This window comes from Callorhinus ursinus, unplaced genomic scaffold (assembly GCF_003265705.2).
Source record: "Callorhinus ursinus isolate GAN/ISIS: 27379988/994484 unplaced genomic scaffold, GSC_fseal_2.0 scaffold4, whole genome shotgun sequence".
Lineage (NCBI taxonomy): Eukaryota > Metazoa > Chordata > Mammalia > Carnivora > Otariidae > Callorhinus > Callorhinus ursinus.
Window position 1 is genome coordinate 156,036,879 of NW_027397066.1, and position 24,252 is coordinate 156,061,130.

A 24,252-nucleotide genomic window follows, 5' to 3' on the forward strand; every position below is an offset into this window, starting at 1 on the left:
ACACTATTTTGTGTACAGCATAAGAACCCCTCTCAGCCTCTATGCCATATTACTTTTGTTATGTATCTTACTGACATGGTATAAACCAAACAATATGCTCTTGTTATCCTTGCTTTAAAGAATCTGTTATAGAGATTAATAATAATAAAATCTGTTACATTTGCCCACATGGGTTAGCAGCTTCAGTGCTCTTCATTCCTTTGTTAGATTTCCATTGGGAGCCTTTTTTTTTTTTTTTTTTTCTGACTAAAGGACTTCCTCCAGCATTTCTTCTAATGCTCACCCACTATGGCAATGAATCCGCTCAGCTTCCCCATGACTGAAAAAGCCTGACCTTCACCTTTGTTTTGAAAGATGGCTTCACTGGATATAGAATTCTAGTTTGACAAGCTTTGTTGTTGTTACTGCTTTGGTTTTCTGCTCCAAGTAAATGCTGCTGCGTTGTCCTTTGGCTTGTAGTTTCTAATGAGCGTTCTGCTGCCTCTCATGTTTGTTGTTCTTTATGTCACGGGTACTTTTGCTCTAGGTCCTCCCAGGCCATATATCATGGATTCTAAGCAATGATGTGTCTTTTCATACTATTTCATGTTTCTTGTGCTTAGGAATTTAAACTTCAGATTTGAGTTTATAATTTTATAAAATTGGAAAATTTTCAGCCATTATGTTTCAAATATTTTTTCTGTTCTTTCTGATCTCTTCTCTCCTTTGGGGACTCTATTTGCATGCATATTATGTCACCTAAAGTTGTACCAAGCTCCCCAATTGCTCATTTTTGTTCAGTCATTTTTATTTTTTCATGGAGCATAATTTCTATTGCTACATCTTTGAGTTTGCTAATTTTTTCTTTTGCAATCTCTAATATGCTATATTAATCTCATTCAACATATTTTTCTTCCCAAAGATTATAATTTTCAGTGACCGTAATGTACAGAGTTCAAGTTGGATCTTTTCTGTATCTTTCATGTTCTTAACAAGTTCAATCTTTCTTCCACTTCCCTGAACATATGAAAAATAGTGAAAGTAACTTTTTCAATGCCTTTGTCTACAAATTCTACCATATGTGTAATTTCTGGGTCTACTTCTAGGGACTGATTTTTCTCATTATGGGGCATCTTTTCTTACATCTATTAGTTTTTAATTGAAATGTCAGACGTTTTGAATTTAATGTTATCTGACACTGGATAGTTTTGCTGTTCTTGAGCTAGGTTATACAATGCAGTAAAGTCACTTGGAGGAAAGCTGTGTCCTTTCAAAGCTTGCTTTTAAGCTCTGCTAGGCTTTTAGTCTAATTCTGTTCTACTAGTGAGGCAATACTCTCCTGAGTACCTGATGCCCATTATAAGGCTTTTCTATCACTCAGGTTGCTGGGGACACTTCCTGCCCCTCTGTAAGCTCTAAGGATTGTTCCCTCTGTTCCATTTGGGTAGCCCTTTCCCTGGCATCAGGCAGTTTATTCACAAGCACACACTGACCAGTACTCCACTGAGGCTCAAGTGAGACCCTATGCACATCTCCAGAGCTCTCTGGGCAGCTCTCTCCTCTCTGGTCCTTTGCCACAAGCTCTAGCCTCCTTTGCTTTCCCGGACCCCAGCTCCATTTTCTCAACTCATGGAGACTGCCAGGCAGTCTTTCTATACGCCAAGGTAGACCCTTCCTGTCCTGTCGCCTGGAAGTCCAGCCCAGGCAGTAAGTTGGGGCTCCTGTACAGCTTGCCTCATTTGTTACCCCTCTCTTAGGGATTATTCTCCTGTGCTTCCTGATGTTCTATGTCTGAGAACCATTGTGGCGTATATTTCCTAGTTTGTTTTTGTTTTTTTGTTTCTTTCGAAAACGTAAATTAGGTCCCTGTTACTCCACCTTGGCCGAAAGTGGAATATTTTTATTTCAAAGTATAATAGGCAAGGGAGAGAATGAATGATGGTCCCAGTATAAAAATGGGTAAAGATTAACAGAAAATTCTCTAAAGAAATTCAAATGGCTTATAAACACATGAAAAATATTCAAACCACATTAGTAAATAAAAGTTTTCAAGTCATCTTTTTCTCCTATTAAGCTATTTTAAAAAGTACAGTTAAAGAGATGCTCAATTTAAAAGATTGTGTGTTAACAGAGGGAGCATCATTGGAAATAAACTGTCAGGAAAAAATTCTAACTTATTTAAAGATAATAGACGACTTGGATATAATAGCATACTGATACTATTTGTGGCAAAAACAAAACACTTGGCTAAGATCATCTATTTAGTATTCTTAAGTCCTAAAAAAGCATGATAGTCAATATATATTTAGGTCTGTTCAATAAGTACATATTGTAAGTTCTACTGTAAACATATTTTAAGGAAATCAATAATTCAAAAGATGTTAGTTTATACTGATAACGGACAAAAAAGTTTCTTCTCTCATAAAATCTTGCAAAAATTAAAACAAAACAAAATAAAAAAGTACAGTTAATATGCAGGGTTTACCAAGTGTGGTAAATTAAAACCATTTATACTGCTGTTAAGTCCAAGTTAGTATACTTTCTGGATACTCAGCAATATGTATTAAAAAGGTAAAAAAAAAAAAAAAATCCTATTTTTTCATCCAGTAATTCTACCCACAGAAACTCATCTTAGAGGAAAAAAGTTTGTATTTACACTGTATCAGTTCTAAGGTTGTTCCTCTCTCACATCTTCACACCTCTGAAATCTGAGTATATCCTACAATTCATCGTGTGTAATAGCTTAGTTCTAGACTCTTTTCTTGGTTATACATAAAACCATGGTACATCTTACAGTCAACAGTATTTAGGGTCCATGAAATATGCTATGTAAAAGGAGTCATGCAAGTATGAGAACACGGCTAATACCCCGTGCACCTGTCATGATGAACACAGGGTGGGGGAAAAAAAAAAACCTACCTAGAAAAATGCATTAATTTATACCATGACATAACATTTAGTCCATTTCATGATTTTGAAGTACAATTATTGTTCACACAAAACAGGTGAGGTCTGATGAAAACAGAAAGAAGTTTGTTCCACATTTTTCACACTTACAAGATTCTCCCCCTTGTCATCAAAATTTGGTTGTGATAACTGCAACTGCACAGGAACCGGTGATTGCTCAAGTAGCAGGGGACTGATACTACTTAAATCCTTTTTGCAGACAGGTGTTCCTCCTTTACGCAATGGAGTATTTGCTGGCAAAGACTCATCAAACACCTCAGGGCTTAGATCCTCTCCAAAAGTAACTCTCTTCCTCTTCCTGGTATTTAGAAAAGCTGGTACGTTACAATTTTCTTGACCTTCTATAGATAATAAATGGATAGATAAAAATAATTAGGCTATTTCTTATCTAAAAATGCATATCCTAGACTCTTTTAACATGATTAGATTTAGCTCTTATTTGTATAATAGAAAATACAGTTTGTAGAAAAAAGAAATTCAAAATGGAAAAGGTAGGCAGTAGTCCTAAAATATGGTTAATAGATTTTAAAGTAAATTTTGCATAAATGTCTTAGAAGTTTACAAAATTGGAATATCAATTTCCTTTACAAATATTGCCATTAAGCACAAATGGGCAGATGAAACGGACAGACCAATTGAGAGACTCTCCAAAGAGATTCCAGCCAACTGTTCCTCATTCCCATGTAATGTGAGAAGCATCAAGGCATTTAAAAGATCATTGAAAATACCACATACTAGATCAGATATTTCACAAGAAAATGATATCCTCAGGCTTCAAAATAAATGTGAATTTTTTACCTGCTTTTTGTTCTTTGCAACAGTTTGCAAGATTTGAGATTAAGCTTGGATGAGTCCCATCATCACAGAGATTGTCACAGTGTTCCTAAACAAAATAAACATCGGTGAATAATCTTACACATATAAATGCATATCCACAATCATTAAGAAGGGACACTCTGAATTCCTGTCTTCCAAGGATAGATACTATGTAGCGTTGCAGATTACCTTTACTTTCATAATTGTTCCGGCTTAATGACATGAGCCACAAAGAAAAACTGGATGCCCTAAACATTACTTTAGTAAATAATATTTTAAGCCAAGATTAAAGAACAGAAATCCATAATATGGGCTAAACTCATTCCATCATTTCTAATCTGGCAAATGAAGATAAGGAAAATGTGAGTGGCTAGAGTTATACCACAGATGGGTGTCAGATAAGGCTGACTATCTACAGGTATAAGAATTGCACGAAAATAAAAAGGTAAATGGCATGATGGGGTGTTCTGTCTTTTAAATATGGGAATCACACCTTTTCTAAGTGTGTAAACCTCCTGTCCACATTACTGTATTCTTGAGTTAGGAACAAGGAAAGAAGGTAGTGTCTGACCCTCTCTACTTCCCCAAAAGTTTAGAGTTGGCAAGCTGGGGAGGGACAGTGCAAGTCCTGAAACACCAGACAGGGCCCCACTCCACACAGGGCCACTGGAGTGACACAGGCGGGAGCCAGGGCTGTGAGCTCCATGAGTCACCTCCAAATCATCGCCTGCTTCCTAAACCCCGGACCAGCCCCTGCTCTCTACAGCTATTCATTTTCGCCAGTACACCCAATTCCAGGAGCAGCAGCATCTCTCAACAACTGTCCTGCCCCAAACAAACCTCCCTGAGCAACTCTCAAGTCCATTTTATTTTCCTGACCAGGAAAATGCCCATATCAGTATTTGTGAAATAAGTGAATGTAGAAAACAAAATTCTTGAGAACTTTTAGGCTATCTTTAATTAAAACCACCATGAAAATTTAGCAACAACTCAAACTGTATACACCTACAAACTTTGGAGAGCTCAGTAAAAAGATCGTCGATTATAAAAATCTTTGTATAATTTTAGTGGTAGGACTTGATGTTTGCTATGTGATGCTGTTAATCAGTAAGGGTTATATGGATCATGGAGAGACGTGAAGTCTGAGAAGATAAAACGAATACAAGATATGAATAAGAAGTGCTGCATAGAGACCCACATCAGCTCTTTAACCAGAAAAACTGTTAAACATTTAAAATAACCAATGACCATAACTATTCATGTCGATAGAAGGCGGTCTAGTTCATTTTGGCTTTAGAAACAGATGTGTAGGCACGGTTATATATTTAAATGCCTATGGATTGAAAAAAAATTACTTCTCATTTGCCAGGCACTGGTGCTAATTTCATGTTATTATCCCAGTTAATGCTCAAATCACCCTGTAAGGTAGTCACTAATATTGTCCTTTCAGAGATAAGGAAACCAGGGTACAAAAAGGGTACATAATTGGCCCAGCTCTTAAACTTCAGAGGATTTGAAACCAGGCACTTGGAACTCCACAACCCATCCTCTCAACCTCTCAGAGCACTTATAGCTGCCATGAATTTCAGTATCAGATTTATCTGGGTTCATTTAACAACCTCAAGCCTAAGTTTACTTAAAATGGGGCTAATATTCTCCTTGGAGTATTAGTGCTGCAGATACATGATCTATGCCAGAACCGTCCATAGAAAGTACTCAATAAGGGGTGCATGGGTGGCTCAGTCCATTAAGCATCCGACGCAGGTCATGATCTCAGGGTCATGAGATGGAGCCCCGCATCAGGCTCTGTGCTGAGTGTGGAGTCTGCTTAAGATTCTCTGTCTTCGTCTCCCTCTACCCCTCCCTGCCACAACTCGTGTGCTCGCACACTCATAAAAAAATAAAAAACAATAAAAAAAAATACTCAATAAGTGCCAGCTAGTTCCCATCAACCTACTCTTATCTCATACGAGCTGAGTTTAGAGAAACATACATGCCTGTGAAAAAGCTATCTCTGAGACCAAATATTTTAGGTGGAAATAATTAACACACTTTAATAACCATGAAACTCTTATAATATACAGTCTACATATATTAAATTCTACAAGTTATATTCCATACTGAGTTTAGAAAGAAAGGAAGAAAGGAAGGAAGGGACTCTGCACGGTGCTCTAAGTAACAAAAGGAGGGGTAAACATTTAGGGCAAGAGATCGCCTTTGAAACCAGTAGGACATACAATTCACAAGAATCGCTTTAAGCCAAAATGGTATTCAATTTGCTTTAGGAAAAGTAGCTCTAAACTTACCTGCAGGCCTTCTGGAAACAGCTTAACAGAGGGCTTCTTTAGCACAGAACGAAGTACAAAGGTCTCAGAGGATGGAACGTCCCTCTTACACTGTGTAGTGACCGGGGACCTGACTTGGGGAGTGGTGTCTGTGCTTACTTCTATAAAGTTGTCAAGTGGAACAGCATCCCAAGCCCTTTTGCCCTCTATACACTCAGCAACCTTGACTCCTTCAAAGGAAACATGTAAACAAGAGAGAGACATCTGAATCAGGTTGTTCCACACCAAAAATATTATGTGTTTGCAAAGAGAGTAACACACTGTAAGAAGTTCTACCCTCATATATCCAGCTTAGGGAATGACATCTGGAATTTCATTTGGATATATAAAGAAGAGAAGTGGTGCTGGCCGTAGCTTTCAGTTCAAATCTAACTACTGAGGGTAAAGGTAAGCAAGGAGTTTTGGCTCCCGTGAATCTAAGGAAGTGCCCAGGCCTCCTGTACTCGAGACCCCTGTGCCTGGCACCAGAAAACCTACCTGAGGTGAGCAATGAAGAAGGATCAATTTCACTGCTGGGGTCAGAGGCATTTCACACCCAAGGGTGGTGGGAGGGAGAAGAGGGGGAGTGAGGAGAAAGGATTAAATCAAAATTGTATATGCTATGTGTGCTCTCAAACAAGGCAAGGCTTCCTCCTGCATATTTTTTCTCACAAGAGAGAACTTCCTTATGATCGACATTTAACAAATATATATTGGGCACTTATGATGTGATAGGCACTGTTTTCTAGGAGCTAGAGAGACGATGAATAAAACACAAAAATCTCCGGTATTTTGGGAGACAGACAATATAAAACACCTGGGGGTGGGGAAGGAGAGAGGGAGCTATGGCTGTTGAAGGGGAGCATAGTGTGAGGGACCCCTGTGCTGGAACTGTTCTCGAACTTGTCTGCAGTGTGGTCACATGAGTCTACACATGATAAAATTACATGGAACTAAATATACACACAAATGAATGGACGTAAAACGGGTGAAATTTGAAAAAAAGTCAGTGGACTGTATCAGTGTCAATTTCCTGCTTGTGACACTGTATGACCGCTACCCAAGATGTTACCCCGTGGGGAATATGGCAGGAGGGGACACAGAATGCCTTTAGATATGGTTTTTGTACAACTGCATGTGACTCTACAGTCACCTCAAAATAAAAAGTAAAAGAAATGTACAGGTAATAAGTAATATGTGCCTTTAAAGGAAATAATGTCGAAATTAAGGGGATATGGCGGGATAAAGTGGGAGGGGGCAGTTGCTGTTTTGAGGTGTTCAGGGATCAAGCAGGCATCTGAAGTAAGGAAGTGAGCCATGCATATATCTAGGGAAGAACCTTACATGCATGAAGCTAAGTGCAGAGATCTGAGATGGTAATGTACCAAACACATAGAGGTAGAACAAGGCCAGTGTGGCTGGAACAGCGTGAGCAAGGAGAAGAGAGCTAAGAAGCTCCAAGAGAAGGCTAAGGACTAGGTCAGGTGTGGACTGGGTACTATTCTCAGTGGGAGGTCAGTGAAAGATTTTGAGAAGGGGAATGACATAGTGTAGCTAGCGTTTTACACTTGATCTTAGCCAAAAGGCCGAGAAGTGATGTGTACCTAGCATTTTAAAAGGAGCACCCTGGACACCATGTTGAAGACTCTGAAGAGGGGGGTCAGCAAGGATGGAAGCAGGGAAAGCACATAAGAGGAAACACAAAACAACCCAGGCAAGAGAAGGTGCGAGCCTGGGCCACAGTGATAATAGTTAGGGGGTGGGGAGTGGTTAGACATTTGATATATCGTCAAGATAAAACCAACAGCATTTGTTAATGGGACTGAAGTTTAACTTTATTTATTTGAGAGAGAGAGAGAGAGAGAGAAACTCAAGCAGACTCCCTGCTGAGTGTGGAGCCCAACATGGGCTCAGTCCCAGGACTGTGAGATCACGACCTGAGCTGAAATCAAGAGCCAGACATTTAACCAACTGAGCCACCCGTCTGCCCCTGCAAGTTTAACCTTTAAAAGGGGGTAGTCAAGGTTACTCCAACGTTTTTGATGCAAGCAATTGGGTGAATTGAGATGAAAGACCAAAAAAAAAAAAAAAAAAACAGGGATGAGCAGACTGGGGAAGGAAAAATAGTCGAGACCTTTTTGAGTATGTTAAGTCTGAGATGTTTATTAGACATTCCTGTGGAGACCAGAAAAGGCAGTTGGGCACTTAAGAGTTCAGGAAAGAGGCCAAGGACAGGTATTTAAATTTTGAAGTCAACAGCATGCAGACAGCATTGAATGCTGTGGGAATGCCCACGATCACCTAGGGAGTGAGTGCAGAGAGAAAAAGTCCAAGCACTAAACCCAGGGCATTCTAATGTTTAACGGTTAGGGGCGCCTGGGTGGCTCAGTCGTTAAGCGTCTGCCTCCGGCTCAGGTCATGGTCCCAGGGTCCTGGGATCGAGCCCCACATCGGGTTCCCTGCTCAGCGGGAAGCCTGCTTCTCCCTCTCCCACTCCCCCTGCTTGTGTTCCCTCTCTCGCTGTGTCTCTCTCTGTCAAATAAATAAAATCTTTAAAAAAAAAAAAGTTTAACGGTTAAAGGATGGAAGAGAAGGAATAAGAAAAAACACAAATAAGGAATGGTGAATTAAACAGGGGAAAACAAGAGAGAATGGTGTCCTGATGCCCAGTGAAGAAATGGTTTCTCCCAGAAAGGCCCTGGCAGCTCTGCCTGCCACACTGGGACCCTGAGGAGAGTGTCTGTTGGAGTGACTAATAGGATAGCAATGAAGAGGTGACCGAGGCCCGTTTGGAGCTGCAGCAAGCGAGAATGGGAGGCGAGGAGACCGAGTGCGACCTGTGCTTAAAGGGAGCTTTGCCATAGAGGAAAGCAGGGAAATGGGGTTTTGTCTGGAAGGAAATCCTGGGACAAGGGCCAGTTTAAGACTGCAGATAATACCGCACATTGTATGTTAATGGGAGAAATGAACAACTCAGAAAAGAGGGGACACCTTAGGCAGAAGGTCCTCGAAGAGGGAAGGGACCACCCTGAAGGGGTTGGCCTTGGATCAGAGGACAGAGGATCTACTATAACAGGAGGAAAGGGGGAAGGGGCACTCTTGTTCGCAGCGGCATGAGCGTGTGGTGGTGAGTGGCCCAGGCCATTTGCTTCAGACATCTTTCGTTCTCTCGGTGAAAGCAGCAGCCAGGGATGACAAAGGGGCACCAGGGAACTTTATCTCAGTCATTCCGGACTGGGGCTGCCAGATTTAGCAAATACAAATCCATGAGGCCCAGGTCAATTTTGAATTATATCTAATTATTTATGTGTATGTATGTCGATATAAAAGAAAAACACTGCATGAAACATACTTATACTATGTAAAGCAAAAACACTGCAGGATTTAAAATGAATATATAATATAGAGGATATCTATAGTGTAAAAGACCATAAAAGACATGGGTGGGCGGACAGGAAATAGAAACTTTACAAACTGTCTAGATCTATTTCCCCTAACACCAACTCTTTTTGGGTTCCAGGACCCAATTCCAACTTGGGGGAAGGGATTCTCCTACACAGTGCCACCAAGCAATTCTCAGACACCAGCAGGGTATCCAAGAATTCAACCCAAGTCTGACCCTACCCAGAGATAGCATCAGGTTCCACAGGTTAAGGGCTCAGTCCTACAAGAACGTCCCCCACCCCCCATTTAAGATGCCAGTCCCAAGTCCTAGGCTGTCACCTGTGCCTCTGACCGACGTGTCACAGACTGGAGGTTCCAACAACCTCCTCCTTGGACTTCAGATACCAGACAAGTCCAGATTGCTAAACTTCTGAGTGACTATCAATCAAGAGGTTCTCTTAGACAATGGACTCTGAAAAACAAACCAAGGGTTCTAGAAGGGAGGGGGGTGGGGGCTGGGTTAGCCTGGTGATGGGTATTAAAGAGGGCACGTTCTGCGTGGAGCACTGGGTGTTATGCACAAACAATGAATCATGGAACACTACATCCAAAACTAATGATGAAATGTACGGTGATTAACATAATAAAAAAATAAAAAAAAACTAATGATGTGATGTATGGTGATTAACGTAATAATAATAAAAAAAAAAGAGGTTCTTTTAATGTTTTTTTAATTTGCCAGAGCAGCTCACAGAACTCAGGGAAACACTGTGGTTACCAGTTTATTAAAGGAAATGCGAAAGGATACGAATCAACATCCAGAGGATGAGAACAAAGGAGAGGTCTGGGGAAGAGGTACAGAGCTTTCATGACCTCTCTAGAAGTAACACTCTTCCCACATTTCCATGTGTTCACCAACCAGGACGCTCTCTGAACCCTGTGTTTCTGAATTTTTATAGGGGCTTCATTCCGTGGCCATGACCAATAACGTCATTGGCTGATTCAATCTCTAGCCCCAGTACCCTCCTCAGAAGTCAGGGGTGGGACTTAAAGTTCCACCCTCCAATCACATGGTTTGGTCCTCTTGGCAACCAGCCCCCCCCCCCACTGGGGGGGGTCCAAATGTCACCTCCATTAGTAGTAGTAAGACACCCATGTCACCTTTATAGCTGTAAAGTATTTTCAGGAACTGTGGATGAAGACTAGATCTATTAGAAAACTGTGTATTCAGTCATCTGAATATTATTAATATTTATTCATTCACTATTCATTTAGATAACCAACATATACTTTTTTATAAATCATTATATCACACTTTTACATAATGTTGTACAATATCAACTCTAAGTGGACTGAAAGGTTAAGGATGTATCTTGCAATCTCTAGGGTAACCTTAACAAAAAAGATGCAATGAGGTATAGGTTAAAAGGTAATGTGTAGGGGCATCTGGTTGGCTCAGTCAGTAGAGCACGCAACTTTTGATCTCGGGGACATGAGTTCGAGCCCCATGTGAGGATTAGAGCTTACTTTAAAAAATTTTAAACAAATATTAAAAAATAAATAAAAGGTAATGGATAAGTGGATTTCCAAAAAGAGTATTTCAAATAAACCCCAAAATAGACAGAAGGGAAACAGAGGAACAGAAAACACATGAAAAAAATGGTAGATTTTTTTTTTTTTAAAGATTTTATTTATTTGACACAGAGAGAAAGAGAGAGAGGGAACATAAGCAGGGGGAGCGGGAGAGGGAGAAGCAGGCTTCCCATGGAGTAGAGAGCCCGACGTAGGGCTCGATCCCAGGACCCGAAGGCAGATGCTTAACGACTGAACCACCGAGGTGCCCCAAAAATGGTAGATTTATAAATCAAACCATATCAATAATGACATGAAAGGTTAATGGGCCAAATACCCCTATGGAAAGGCAGAGGCTCTCAGAATGGACAAAAAAGCAAGACCTAACTATATGTCTCTAAGTTTTACTTTAAAGATAAAGACACAGGTAGGTCGATAGTAAACCTAATACCTTACTGGTGACTTTCACTCAATACAAGCATACTGATTTGGGGAAAGTTTTGAATGCGGGTCCATTTCCACACACTTAGAAACAAAAACAAAACAACAACAAAAACAACACACATGTAGTGTTTTCTCTTACAAAATACATGTTACGTGTTCATCCTTTTTTTTTTTAACAGATTCTGTCAACTTGGAAATATTTCACTCACTCTTATCAGTGGCAGTTTAAGAAAAAAAAAGTCATCTCTCCTATAACAAGAATTCTGAAACATTTCTACTAGACTGAGAGCTCCTAAAATGTAGGGCACTGCTTCAGTTTTCCCAAAGTTTAGCACATAGGTAAACCAACCATAAATGTCTGTTGAACATATGTTTCAACAGGTAAACTGGCATGGGTACTAAGGAAAGATTAAATACTTACCACTTGAAGCCTCTGTGAGCTCAGAAAGTGAAACAGACTCTCCAACTAAATATCCAAACTGTGTTAAGCCAGATTCAAAAGATTTCTTGGGGGGGGATAAAATTAAAGAAATATTAAGTCTTATTACTTACAGGAGTACTGAGATCTTTGTAAAGATTTAAGCATTACAGATTATCTAGGAATCTGATGTTAAACCAATCACTCATTTCCTACCATTAAGAAAGCATACAAGAATTGAACTAAAAACAGAGTACTCACTGTAACTGCAGCCTAAACATCCTACTAAACAAATTTCAGCTCCCTAGGAAAAGTTTATAGGGCACGTTTTTGTTGCCTTACTGTTTGAAGTCTAGAAAACTATATTGATTAATTTTAAAGGGGGAAATTCTCAAAAATAACAAAAAATGGGGGTGTCTGGGTGGCACAGTGGGTTAAGTATCCAACTCTTGGTTTTGGCTCAGGTCATGATCTCAGAGTTGGGAGATCAAGCCCCATGCCGGGCTCCATGCTCAGTGTGGAGTCTGCTTGAGATTCTCTCTCCCTCTGCTTCTACCCCTCCCACTCGTGCTCTCTCCCACACCCTCTAAAATAAATAAATAAATCTTAAAAAAAATAACAAAAAATGTTATGTAATTATTAAAAAAGGTATCAATAACTAGGATAGGAAAATCATTAATGGCTAGGATAGAAAACACATTCTTATTAATGGGGACACCATTTCTAAATCATGGTGTATGTCCAAACAAAGTTCTGATGAGAAACTATTGGTTTTGCCAGATGATGATTTCATATCAACTAGAAAAAAGCAGAGGCGGAGCAGAGATTATAAGTGACTCTAAGCTACAAACAAAACTTATTGGACCCCGAAGAATCTTACTATCAAACATTTACTATGCCAGTCCAAATAAGATCAATAGGATATGTACTAAATCTTTGTGACAGAGAAGTTATAGAAAAAAAGTTTCAGATCTAATGGTGTCAGGGGTCTCCTCTCACTAAAGACATGGGAACCAGCTGTGTCACACTAGAACTAAAGCAAGGAAAGCCAGTGATGAGAGAACCAGCTTCCTGTTTACATGGGCGTGAAGGTCAAGGATCCTCAATAGTAGTATTTAATTCACGTTGCTTATGATCTTTTGATAATCTTGACAGGCTTTAGGTAGTTATAAACAACAAAAATCCCAACACCTACTTGAAAGAAGTGAGCAGAGCAAAGGAGAAACTGCTAAATAGCACCAGTTTTAAACCAGTTAGGGGCAGAAAGGCCAAAATGCAAGACCCCCCAGACCTAAGCTGCACAGCCCATACAGAATCTTCAAATGATTTGCCAGTTGTGTAAATAATAAGCTCCTGCATCTGCCTCCTCCAGCGGACTAAAAGCTGCTCAAGGGCAGGACTATGATTCCCCCAAGGTTGTACCATCAGTATCTAGAATACCTCGCAAGCAGAAGACCACAGGGCTTAATATTTTCATTAAGTGTTTTTCGTAACCAAAAGCAACATATTAATCAAAACTATCTAACCAATAAGCTAACCACCAGTAAAAAAAACTTAAGGAGTAGGAGATACATACACACACAGCATACTTTAAAACTCAGCTACAATATAAAAATACAATGTACCATCGCTGAAAAAGGGTTCTGACAGTCTTAAAACGGTCTAGCCAGAAAACCAAAGCTTCATTTTCCTAGGATTTTGGTCAGTGAATTACCTCAGAAAAACCTGCAGGAGCAGATTCAACAGCACACATTTTGCCTGTATTAGGAGAAGTGGCACCACTGAATATCTGGAGATGAACCGCATCGGTTAGATTTTCATCAAAGTTGTTCTGATAGGATATCCTTCGACGTTTGGATAAGTTCGCAGGGAACTCAGACTCTTGACATTCACCAAGACTTTCTTTTTTGGCTATATGTATAAACATAACACAGGCAAAAATATTTTCTTTTACTATATCACTTTTAAATTTTGCACATAATAATTTCAGTAAAATGTAATGCTTGAATCTAAATACTTTATCAATTAAAAGTACATTTTTCTATTCAGAAGAAATCTAACTGAAAGGTAAGAGAACATCACTACTAAAAGGATAACAAACATTATTAAAAATTTTTTCTAGACTTTAAAAATGTACAAAGATATGCTAATATGCATTTCCATTTCTGATATATCATCTCACCCTATTTTAAAATTTACAATGAAACCTTTCCTATTGAACTTTTTTTTTTTTTAAGATTTATTTATTTGAGAGAAAGAGCTCATGTGAGCAGGTGGAGCGGCAGAGGAGAGGGAGAAGCAGGCTCCCCGCTCAGCAGGGAGCCTGATGTGGGGCTCAATCGCAGGATGCTGGGATCATAAGCTGAAACCAAAGGCAGATGCTTAACTGACTGAGTCATCCAGGGGCCCCTCTTTTGAACATTTTAAAGGATGTGGTTATGTTCTAATACTGGTTCTGCTTTGACTGTGTATGATTTTATGAAACATACAGCCAAAATGTGCCTCAGTTCTTCCCAGCTACAAAAAATCAATTTAATTGTCTGCAGAACTAGAGCAATCGTGTCAGTAAAATATTTTAAAATGCAGGTCAGAAGTGAAAAATAGGTAAGTTACGAACTACAAACACAAACGAGTACGTCGGAGTGGGTCACGCACTGGAGAGGTAGATGAACGGCACTTGAGTAATGGTGCACTGCACGTGGAGGTGTTGAAATGTACTTGAAGATGGTTCAAGAAACCAAAACAAAATTATTTGGAATCTCAGGGTGCAAAGCACCAGAGGAATGGTCATGATGGTTATGGTAATGCCAAGATTTTGTCTAATTTTGGTGTTTCAAACGCCTTGTGATTGGAAAATCAGAAGTGACAGGAAAAAGTAACCAAATGAATTACAGTCGAAGTTATGGTAAAGAAGAGGACAGGCTATTAAGATGTCAGATTAGATATATCTTTTTATAACATCAGGGTTGGGTATTTGGTATTCCTAGAAATGCTTGCCAAGCTTAATAAGCAACCTCTAAAAATCAAGGTTTAAATGCTCAAATTTGTCACATGCCCTTACTCTAACAATGAAACAAACCAACCGGCTCTGACAAGTTAACACGTAAAACTCAATTGTGGCCATGCAGAACTGTAGCCTCAGGAATGCCTGAAAAATCAGGTTTTTTTCAAGACAAACCAGAAATCCAAATTTTTGTGTGAAATTTCCCAAATTTTAAATGTTAGGCTCCATTTAAAAATCCAGCTCTGCTCAGAAAAGACTGCCTTCACACTGTGGAACTAAATCTTTTTCATACCTCACAGGCTTGTCTGAATAAATACGGAAGTCCAAACAGACTAAACTCTTTCTACTCACTCGAGCCTGTTGTCTTGAACTCTCCTTCTGCCTCTGAGAATCCAGGTTGGTCAATCATGTTTTCATTCTCCTTTATGCAGTGAAAAGCGGACTGGAAGGCAGACATTCGCTCCCTTAAAGAATTAACATTTCGATACAGTACAGGACTGCCCTGTTAAAATACAGAGACATGGAGGGTATTATAAATGAAATCAAGCACAGTGTCTCTATTCTAGGCCTATAACGACTGCATCCAGGACTAAATACATAAAGGCTATTTGAAGATCAGAGGTAATAAATGAGTGTTGCAGAGCCTCTTCTCCCTTGAATCACGTATTTTCGGTTTGAGTATTTCGAGTGCTGCCATCATTCTAGTTTCTCCTCTGCTCCTCCCTTGGTTTTTAACCCAAGCACAGAGAACAGCTGTGTGGTATGTCTAGAAGTGTAGCTACAGCCTGGCTCAATACTGTTATTAGGCCATGCACATGACAGAAGTCTGGAGTAGGTGGGGAAGAGCTTTAAAAAAGCACCCGTGCAAAACACATTCCCAATTATTTGGGAGCTAAACAACTCTTTAAAAGGATTCTTTCTGGGGAGCTTAAGGCCCCTCTTTTAGAGTCCCTAACTTAGAGTCCATAACCTGAGACTGCCTCAGCGAATCAAACTGGAAAGGAAAAGAAGTTGAGCACAAAAATGTTCAGTCCAAGCCAGTCTGACTGCCTATTTCCATCCATACACATCTTCTCCCCAAGAGGCCAGGACAAGACACAGATGTTCCGTAGCAGCTCAGATACCCACCTTCAAACTTACCCTCTCCCCAGCTAAATTTTCCTGATTTCATGGGACCTTACTTCCTTAGCGCTAAACGCTGGCCATCCGTGAAAACCACAAAGCCAAACAGTTAGATGGTTTAAGCACAAGAGCACTGTGGAAACTCTGCTAACAGGGTTTTAGCCAAGAAGTCATCAAATGAAATAGACACTGGCAGGGACCAAAGTGCCAGATACATGCAAATAACATACAATTCAAGAGTTCTGTTACCCATAAATCATTAAGTTCTCTATCCAGGTTTTTTTCCCCCCTTTACTATTTAGACTAACATATTTCCACTAATTTGGAGCTTGTAACAATTGAAAAATTACACCAACAGACAAAAGTAAAAAATTACCTCCCTTTATGATATCATATGGAGGAAAATCAGTTAAAAGCTTGAAGCCATGTTTGATGCTGGATCTACTCACACACTTGATTCTATTCCCAGTTAAATACATTCACAAAGCAAACTGTTACATAATAGAATATTTTAAATCCAAATATGGTTGATGATGTAAACCTTTATGACATAACACATAACATTCATAAAAAGCTGGTGGTCAACTCTTCTCTAGAAGATATGGAGAAAAGAAACGGATTATCCCAAACTCATACAATTTACCTCCAATGGGCTTTTTTTTTGTACTCCTATGTAAACATGGTAGGGGTAGGTTTAATGTGCTAGGAATTTAAAGCACTCTGAAATGCTGCCTAAAACAAATGAAAGGTCCCTAGTTTGAGTCATTTTGCTCTATTTCCTGATGAAGAACGGGGAATATACAAGGGAAACGAAACATTCAAAATGCACTTTCTTCTTTTGTCTTATGAATCTTGTCAGTCAACAACATTCCTTCCACATACCAGATAGTGTTCCAAGGGCTCAGGACACAGGGGGCGGGGGGGGGGGGTGTTACATTCTGGACTGAAATTCTGAAAACATTAATATAGTTTCAGGTACAAGAAGTGCTAGTGAGAAGATGAAAAAGAAACATAATGAAGTGCTGCTTTGACTTGAGTCAGAAGAGCATCCTATCTAAATCAATAGCTGAGCTGAAACCAAAACAATGAGAAACTGGGGGTGGAGCAAAGATGTAGGAGGAGAAAGGCATTCTGCAATAACAAAAGCTTAAGATGGAAACAGGCTACAGCAGGAAAAAAAAGCCACCATGCCCAGGAAATGGAAGGAGATGGGGATATGAGGCTAATGGCAGACAAGGCTCATATCAGGAAGAGTGATAAAGGCTTCAAAGAAGGGGTCTGGGTTTAATTCAAGGCATAACAGAAAGCCAATGGAAGGTTTTAAGCAGCAGAAGAAATGATCTGAGTTAGTCTATCTCTGACAGCTCTGCGGGATGCTGGGTGGATTAGGGAAGGAGGGAAGTGAGGAAAACAGTCAGGACGTAGCAGTTGGTAATCTAGGCAGGATCACATTAGGGTTATAGCAGTGGAGCTGTGGGACATGAGGACTTACAGAAAGGTTTCTGAAAGGTAGTGATGGGCTGCATATGGAAAAAAGGAACCAGGAAGATTGACAGGTAGTTGGCCTGAACAACTGGATGATGGTGGCACGTACTATGACTGGGAAGTTAGGCTAGAGGATCTGGTGAGGAGAAGAAATGTACAGTTTGGTTGGGGCCAAATGCTTATTAAAACACCCAGGTGAAGATGTGGAATAGGCAACTGAATATCTCACAAAGTCTGGAGTTCTAGGAAGCTCTGGGCCCAAGTTAGACATTTTGGAGTCAGTCTACAGCTGATGCTGGAAGCCACGGGAAGGGATTAGGTTGCAAGGAAAGCAAACAAAAGGGGGCAGAGGGGAGCCGTGGGGCCCTCAAGCATTTCTGAGGAAAAACTAGAAGAAGGGATAGAATCAGCACATGAAACACAGAGGGAATGACCAACAACACAGAAGGAAAATTAGGTCAGAACGGAATCCCAGAAACCAAGTGCAGAAAGTGTTTCAAGGAGGGAGTGGTCGAACATATCAAAAGCTGACACCTATCAGAATGGCTATTATTAAAAAAAAAATAATAAGCCATAAGTGTTGGCAAGGATATGAAGGGACCCCTCATGCACTGTTGGTGGGAATGTGACTTGATGCAGCCACTATGGAAAATAGTACGGAGGTCCCTCAAAAAATTAAAAGTAAGATGACCATAAGATCCAGTAATTCTACTTCTGCGTATTTATCCAATGAAAATGAAAACACTAACTTGAAAGGATATATGTACCCCCATGTTCACTGCATCATTATTTGCAATAGCCAAGATATGAAAACAACCTAAATGCCCATCAATGAATGGATGGGTAAAGAAGATATGGTATATATACACAACAGAATATTTTTAGGCCAGAAAAAAAAGAAGGAAATCTTGCCATTTGTGACAACATGGATGGACTGACCCTGAGGGCATTATGCTAAGAGAAATAAGTCAGGGAAAGACAAATACTATAATGTTGCACTTACATGTGGAATCTCAAAGTTTAAAAAGAAAGAAAGAAAGTGCTCATAGATACAGAGGAGAGGCTGGTGTTGTCAGAGGCAGGAGTAGGCAAAATGGGTAAAGGGAATCAAAGGTACAAACTTCCAATTATAAAATAAGTCATAGGGATGTAATGTAGAACGTGGTGACTAGAATTAATACTATATTCTATATTTGAAAGTTGCTAAGAAGAGATCTTAGAAGTTCTTATCACACACACCTAAAAATTTGTAACTGTATGGTGGATATTAACCAGACTTATGGTGGTGATCAATTTGGAACACAGTTGACCCTTGAACAACATGGGTTTGAACTGAAAGTATCCACTTTATATGTGGATTTTTTTTCAATAAATACAATTCTGTTACTGTATTTTCTTTTTTTTTTTTTTTAAAGACTTTATTTATTTGAGAGAGAGAATGAGATAGAATGTGAGAGGGGGTAGGGTCAGAGGGAGAAGCAGACTCCCTGCTGAGCAGGGAGCCCGATGCAGGACTCGATCCCGGGACTCCAGGATCATGACTTGAGCCGAAGACAGTGGCTTAACCAGCTGAGCCACCCAGGCGCCCTCTTGTTTTTTTTTTTTTTAATAACATTTTCCTTTCTCTAGGTTATTGTATACTTTACGGTACACAGTGCATGTAGCATACAAAATGTGTTAATTGATTGTGTTATCAGTAAGGCTTCTGGTCAACAGTAGGCTACAAGTAATTAAGATTTTGACAGCGTGGGGGTTGGTGCCCCCACACTGTTCAAGGCTCAACTGTGTATAAAATTTTGAATTAGTACGTTGTACACCTGAAACTAATATAATGTTGTATTTCAATTAGACTTCAATTAAAAAAAGGAATTACAAGGGGAAAAAAACAGAACAAGCATTTTATTAAGAGATAGGAAAACAGCTATCAAAGCAACAGCTACAAAAGTTGAAAATGAGGGCCTCGGGAAAGGAAACATGGGAAAAAGGTAGCTGCACACCGTTGTTCTTATAAATAAATCCTCAAGTACTAACTGATTCCTTAAACAATGTGCATAGGTAATATTTTTATTTATATAAATTTTTAAAACTTTAAAAAACGTGTTTGTAAGAAAACTTCAGAGTGTTAGAACATAGATCTAGACTGGGTAAGGGTAAGAGAGACATAAAGTGATCAATAGACAGTACAGGTGCGGTAAGATCAATAGTCTGGAGGCTTCGATAAGACGAGAGAACTGTGAAGTAAACTGGAAAGATGAAATGTGGGTCAGAGTGAGGTGGGCCGAAAGAAGATCTCAAAGGTGATACAGTAGCAAGGAACCACATAAGCAGATGCCTGAGGTAGAAAAGATCATAGGAGCTACAGAAGTCAAGGAGCCTGACTTCCGGGATGGTGGATGATCATCCATGTGCTTGTTGAAATAGTCAAGAATGAAAGCAAGAGTAGTGGAGAAAAGATGGAGAGCCGCTGCCCTTCAACTTTTCCTCTAAAATGTTCTCCAAAACAGGAGAAGGTCGGGGCACCTGGGTGGCTCAGTCAGTTAAGCATCTGCCTTCAACTCAGGTCATGATCCCAGCATCGCGGGATCGAACCCCAAGTCGGGCTCCATGCTCAGCGGGGAGTCTGCTTCTCCCTCCCCCTGCTCTTGCGCTCTCACTCATTCTTTCTCTCAAATAAATAAATAAAATCTTAAAAAAAAAAGTTAAACAACAAAGCAAGAGAAGGTGGAGAAAATAAGAGATGAACTATGTAAGCATAGAGGCCCTTACACTTTACAAAAAGAAAATAACAAGTACTACTAGTATATTTGCACTAATTAAATTAAAATTAAAACGTGTAAACTAATATTATTTATGCAGTCAATAAATTTACTGAGTAAGGGAAGAAGAGATAGGGTGAGAACTGAAAGAGTAGAGCCACCAAGGGTATTTACTATAGAGACAAATCTCCAAAGGTCAAAGGACAGCAATGATTGTCCATAAAAACTGCTCAAGTGGAAAGCCCTTACTTTTAACAGTGCTAGATACTAGAGTTATATATTCAAGGAATTCTTTTACTATATATAATCACATGATATAGGTGTGGGGTGTTTTCATATGTACATTTCTATATACATACACACACACATATGTATATATTCATAGGCATACCCTTAAGGAAAAAAAAAAAAACAGAAATACCAACAGCAGATATGGAATGTCAACAAACAAAAACGGACTTAGGTCAGAGAAAGCTGAAACTGACAGGGATTCTTTAGGGCATTCTGACAAAAGGAAACAATCAGACCTGCAGCAGACCCCAGAAAGGCTCAGGTATTTAAAGCATCAGGTATTTCTGAAAACCAGGGTCAAGGACAGGACTCAGAACAGGAACACTGAAACTCTTATCAGTAGCACTTGAACCCACAGTTCTCTTCATAAAGAAGAAAGGACCTTTACATTCTGGAGGGAACACAGAGATTCAGGATTCCATGAGATGTAAGACTCCACAAACAGCTGAGGAGAGGAGAGTCTGCACTGAAAGCGGAGCCCATCCAAGTCTTCTCAGTGAACAGTTTGACTTCCATTTTGACACCTGACTTCCAGAGTCCCAGGGCTCAGGTTTATATCCCCAGGAATTCCTTTCAGAAAAAACAGATCTGCCAAAAAAAAAAGAGCTACAGAATTCTGATACTTGGGAATGAAAAAGTGGCCATGTCTACACAGAAATCCACCAGTTGATGAAACCAGACCATGCACATTGAGCTCTCAGTCAAGTTTTTAAAGTGACTCGCTTTTAAAAATGAACAGAGTGTCACAGATCATCAGACATCTGAATAAATATTTGAGCATGAGACAAAGCCTGAACTAATTAGGTAGCAAAATGGAACCTGAAGGCAAAGAGATCCTGCAAGGGGAGGAAGAAAACATCCATAAAAATATAATGTCCCCAAGGGCCCACAGTGTTCTTTAATACCAAGAACAGAGCTTCAAATGAAAAAGCAGGCCATGCAAAAGATAGGGAATCAAAATTATGTGTTGAATGAATGAATGAATGAATGAATAGGATTCTTCAACTCTGTAAGCTAAAATAACAATGGAGCAATGCCTTCAAAATTTTGATGGAAAATATGTGCAACCTAGATTTCTATACTAAGACAAACCAAAATCTAAATGTGCTAGTGGAGTAAACGTCATCAGATATGCAGAGGCTCCAGAAAAATTAGATAGTAAAACAAGAGAGAAAGATATGATGTCAAGGAAACAGAAAAATCCAAACAGAAGAAGAAAAGGAAATCACAGTGACAGCTGTCCAGGAGACCCAGATGGCAAGCAAGCCACAGAAGACAGAGAACACCAAGGAAAAAGAAAAGAACCCACAGACCCTCAGGGTTTGCAGATCTGCCAAAGTTTGGGGATGAAATTATGTGATAAAAGACTAAACCAAAAAATAATAAAAAGTACTTATTAACTAGAGGAAAAACAAAAGTTGTGTAAGAGAAGAAATGGGACTATAGCATACTACCTGGCAGTTTGTGAAAAATATCTACATGGTTAAATAACACACACGAAGTCCTAATTTAAACAAAAATTATAATTGTACTGGAAGGATGGGGACAAGGGATAGTGTTAGGACAGCTATGGCTAGGAGGCGTAAGAGCAAAATCCTCATTTTTCGCAGAAATAACTACAATGATAGTAAATCCAATGCATACCATGTTCCAGGCACGGTTCTAAGTACTTCATCTCCACTAATTTAATCATCCTCATTAAAAACCTTGCTATTATTATCACCCCCATTTTATATGTGAGAAAACTGAGACAAACTTGAAGTGCTTGCCTGGCTCAGTCTATAAAGCACCCAACTCGTGATCTCCGGGTTTAAGTTCGAGCCCCATAATGGGTGTAAAGATTACATAAAAATAAAATCTTGAGACAGAAAGACAGACAGAAAGAAAATTAAGTAACTTGCCAAAGGCACAATTAATTAATAATAAAGCCAAGAATCAAACCTTAGCAAATAGTTCCACAGTCCATGTTTGTATCTATCCTAACAGCAGTTCTCAGGAAGTCTTTACACTCTTAAAATTATTGAGAACACCAAAGGCTCCTAGTTCCTGTGCATTATAGCTATCAAGAATGTTTTAACAGGCTTTTCAGAATTGTGGCTATTCTTCCTTTCATGGAACATAAAACTCAACAAAGATTTCCTAAAAGTTAGTTGCAATGTCAAATATGAAATCCTATCAATGAACTTCTTATATTCTGTTATGTTAAAATCTGTAAGTCTCTTGCATTTGAAGGTATATTTTGCATGCACTGGTCATTAGGAAAATATTGATTCACTTACTTCTGCAGATCTTCTAAATATTGATACCCTTTTATTATATAATATCAAAAAATCAAATTCATTAATATCTCCACTGATCTCATCAGAAAAGTCTAGCTAGTGGGAAGTTCTCAAGCTCACGGTGCTGCCTAGAAGTTTTCCAAAATTCTAATTTTCTCCTGAAAACTCAAGTTTTTTAATCAGTAAGAAATATTTCAGTTTCTCCTTGAAGGGGCAGGTTCACTGTTCCTTTTGAGAAAATGTTGTTCACATTCCCAAGTCTGACTAACCATGATGTCTGTCATTCTTCCAAGTAAAAATGATGCGCCATGAAAAAAAGTGGCCAGAGTTCAGATCACAGCTCAAAACAATTATGCACACGATTTTTTTCACAACATCCATCATACTTCTGTATGTACTTTGGAAGTGCCTGATGCATACTTCCCATTTCAGTCACACATAATACACAAGGGTGGAGAATTAATAAAATTCACAATTTTCACTGTATCATCAAGGATATTAAATGAACCTGGCATTATCATTTCCTGTGACGGCTTAGCACTGTGGAAAATGACAGCTTGGTGCCATCAATTTTACCCACCACTGCTTGAGCACTGTGAGTGCAAACATCAACATAGTGGAAAAAAGACAAACACCTCAGTGCTATTACAAAAATCTGTTTTAACCTCATTGACCTCTTGAATGGGACTCAGGGATCCCCAGGGATGAGCAGATAATCTCTGAGAATCACCACACTACATAGTCTGTGCACAGTGTCTAAAACCGAAAAATAAAGTGGCTATATAAGTACGTTTTAAAATAGGAAGGCCAGGGGGAGCCTGGTGGCTCAGTCGTTAAGCATCTGCCTTCAGCTCAGGTCATGATCCCAGGGTCCTGGTATCAAGCCCCGCATCGGGCTCCCTGCTCCATGGGAAGCCTGCTTCTCCCTCTCCCTCTCCCATTCCCCCTGCTTGTGTTCTCTCTCTCGCAGTCTCTGTCAAATAAATAAAATCTTAAAAAAAAAAAAAAAATAGGAAGGCCAGGACCAAAAGAGACACTATAAATAGTTGTCCTTCAAGAAGAGGGAGCATTAACTGTCTTTCATTGTAACCCTTGTACACTATTTGACTTTTTATGAACATGAATTATTCTGATAAACATCCGCAAAAATAGCTACATCCTTCCTCATCAGCAGACAAGTAACTTTTTCCTTTTTGCCAAGTTATCCCAAATATATTTTGTCCTGGGGAACTCTTACTCTTACATGTAGGAGTCAAAAAAAATTAGACACTTAAAGAAAAAATATTAAAAGAAAAAGGTTGAAAAACACTGCCTCACTTCATTGTAGAAAAAAAAACATTAACCGGCAAAAAACCCTGCAAAATAAAATAGCTCCTCTAGAAAACCATTTCTATACAGGATTTCCCAATTC

General features: G+C 39.4%; 1 protein-coding gene across 6 annotated transcripts in view; it reads right to left on the reverse strand.

Annotated features, from left to right (window-relative positions):
* CDCA2 (cell division cycle associated 2) overlaps positions 1-24,252 on the reverse strand; it is a 49,690-nt gene that overhangs the window by 21,553 nt on the left and 3,885 nt on the right. For 5 of the 6 annotated variants that reach the window (XM_073892584.1, XM_073892585.1, XM_073892583.1 and 2 more), the window contains exons 5-10: positions 15,260-15,410; positions 13,619-13,815; positions 11,908-11,992; positions 6,069-6,277; positions 3,745-3,829; positions 3,037-3,287 (exon numbers count right to left, since the gene is read on the reverse strand). In XM_073892584.1, coding sequence (XP_073748685.1) covers positions 3,037-3,287; positions 3,745-3,829; positions 6,069-6,277; positions 11,908-11,992; positions 13,619-13,815; positions 15,260-15,410 — 978 coding nt within the window. The remainder of the gene's footprint in view (positions 1-3,036; positions 3,288-3,744; positions 3,830-6,068; positions 6,278-11,907; positions 11,993-13,618; positions 13,816-15,259; positions 15,411-24,252) is intronic. The other variant, XM_073892587.1, reaches the window with a different exon arrangement.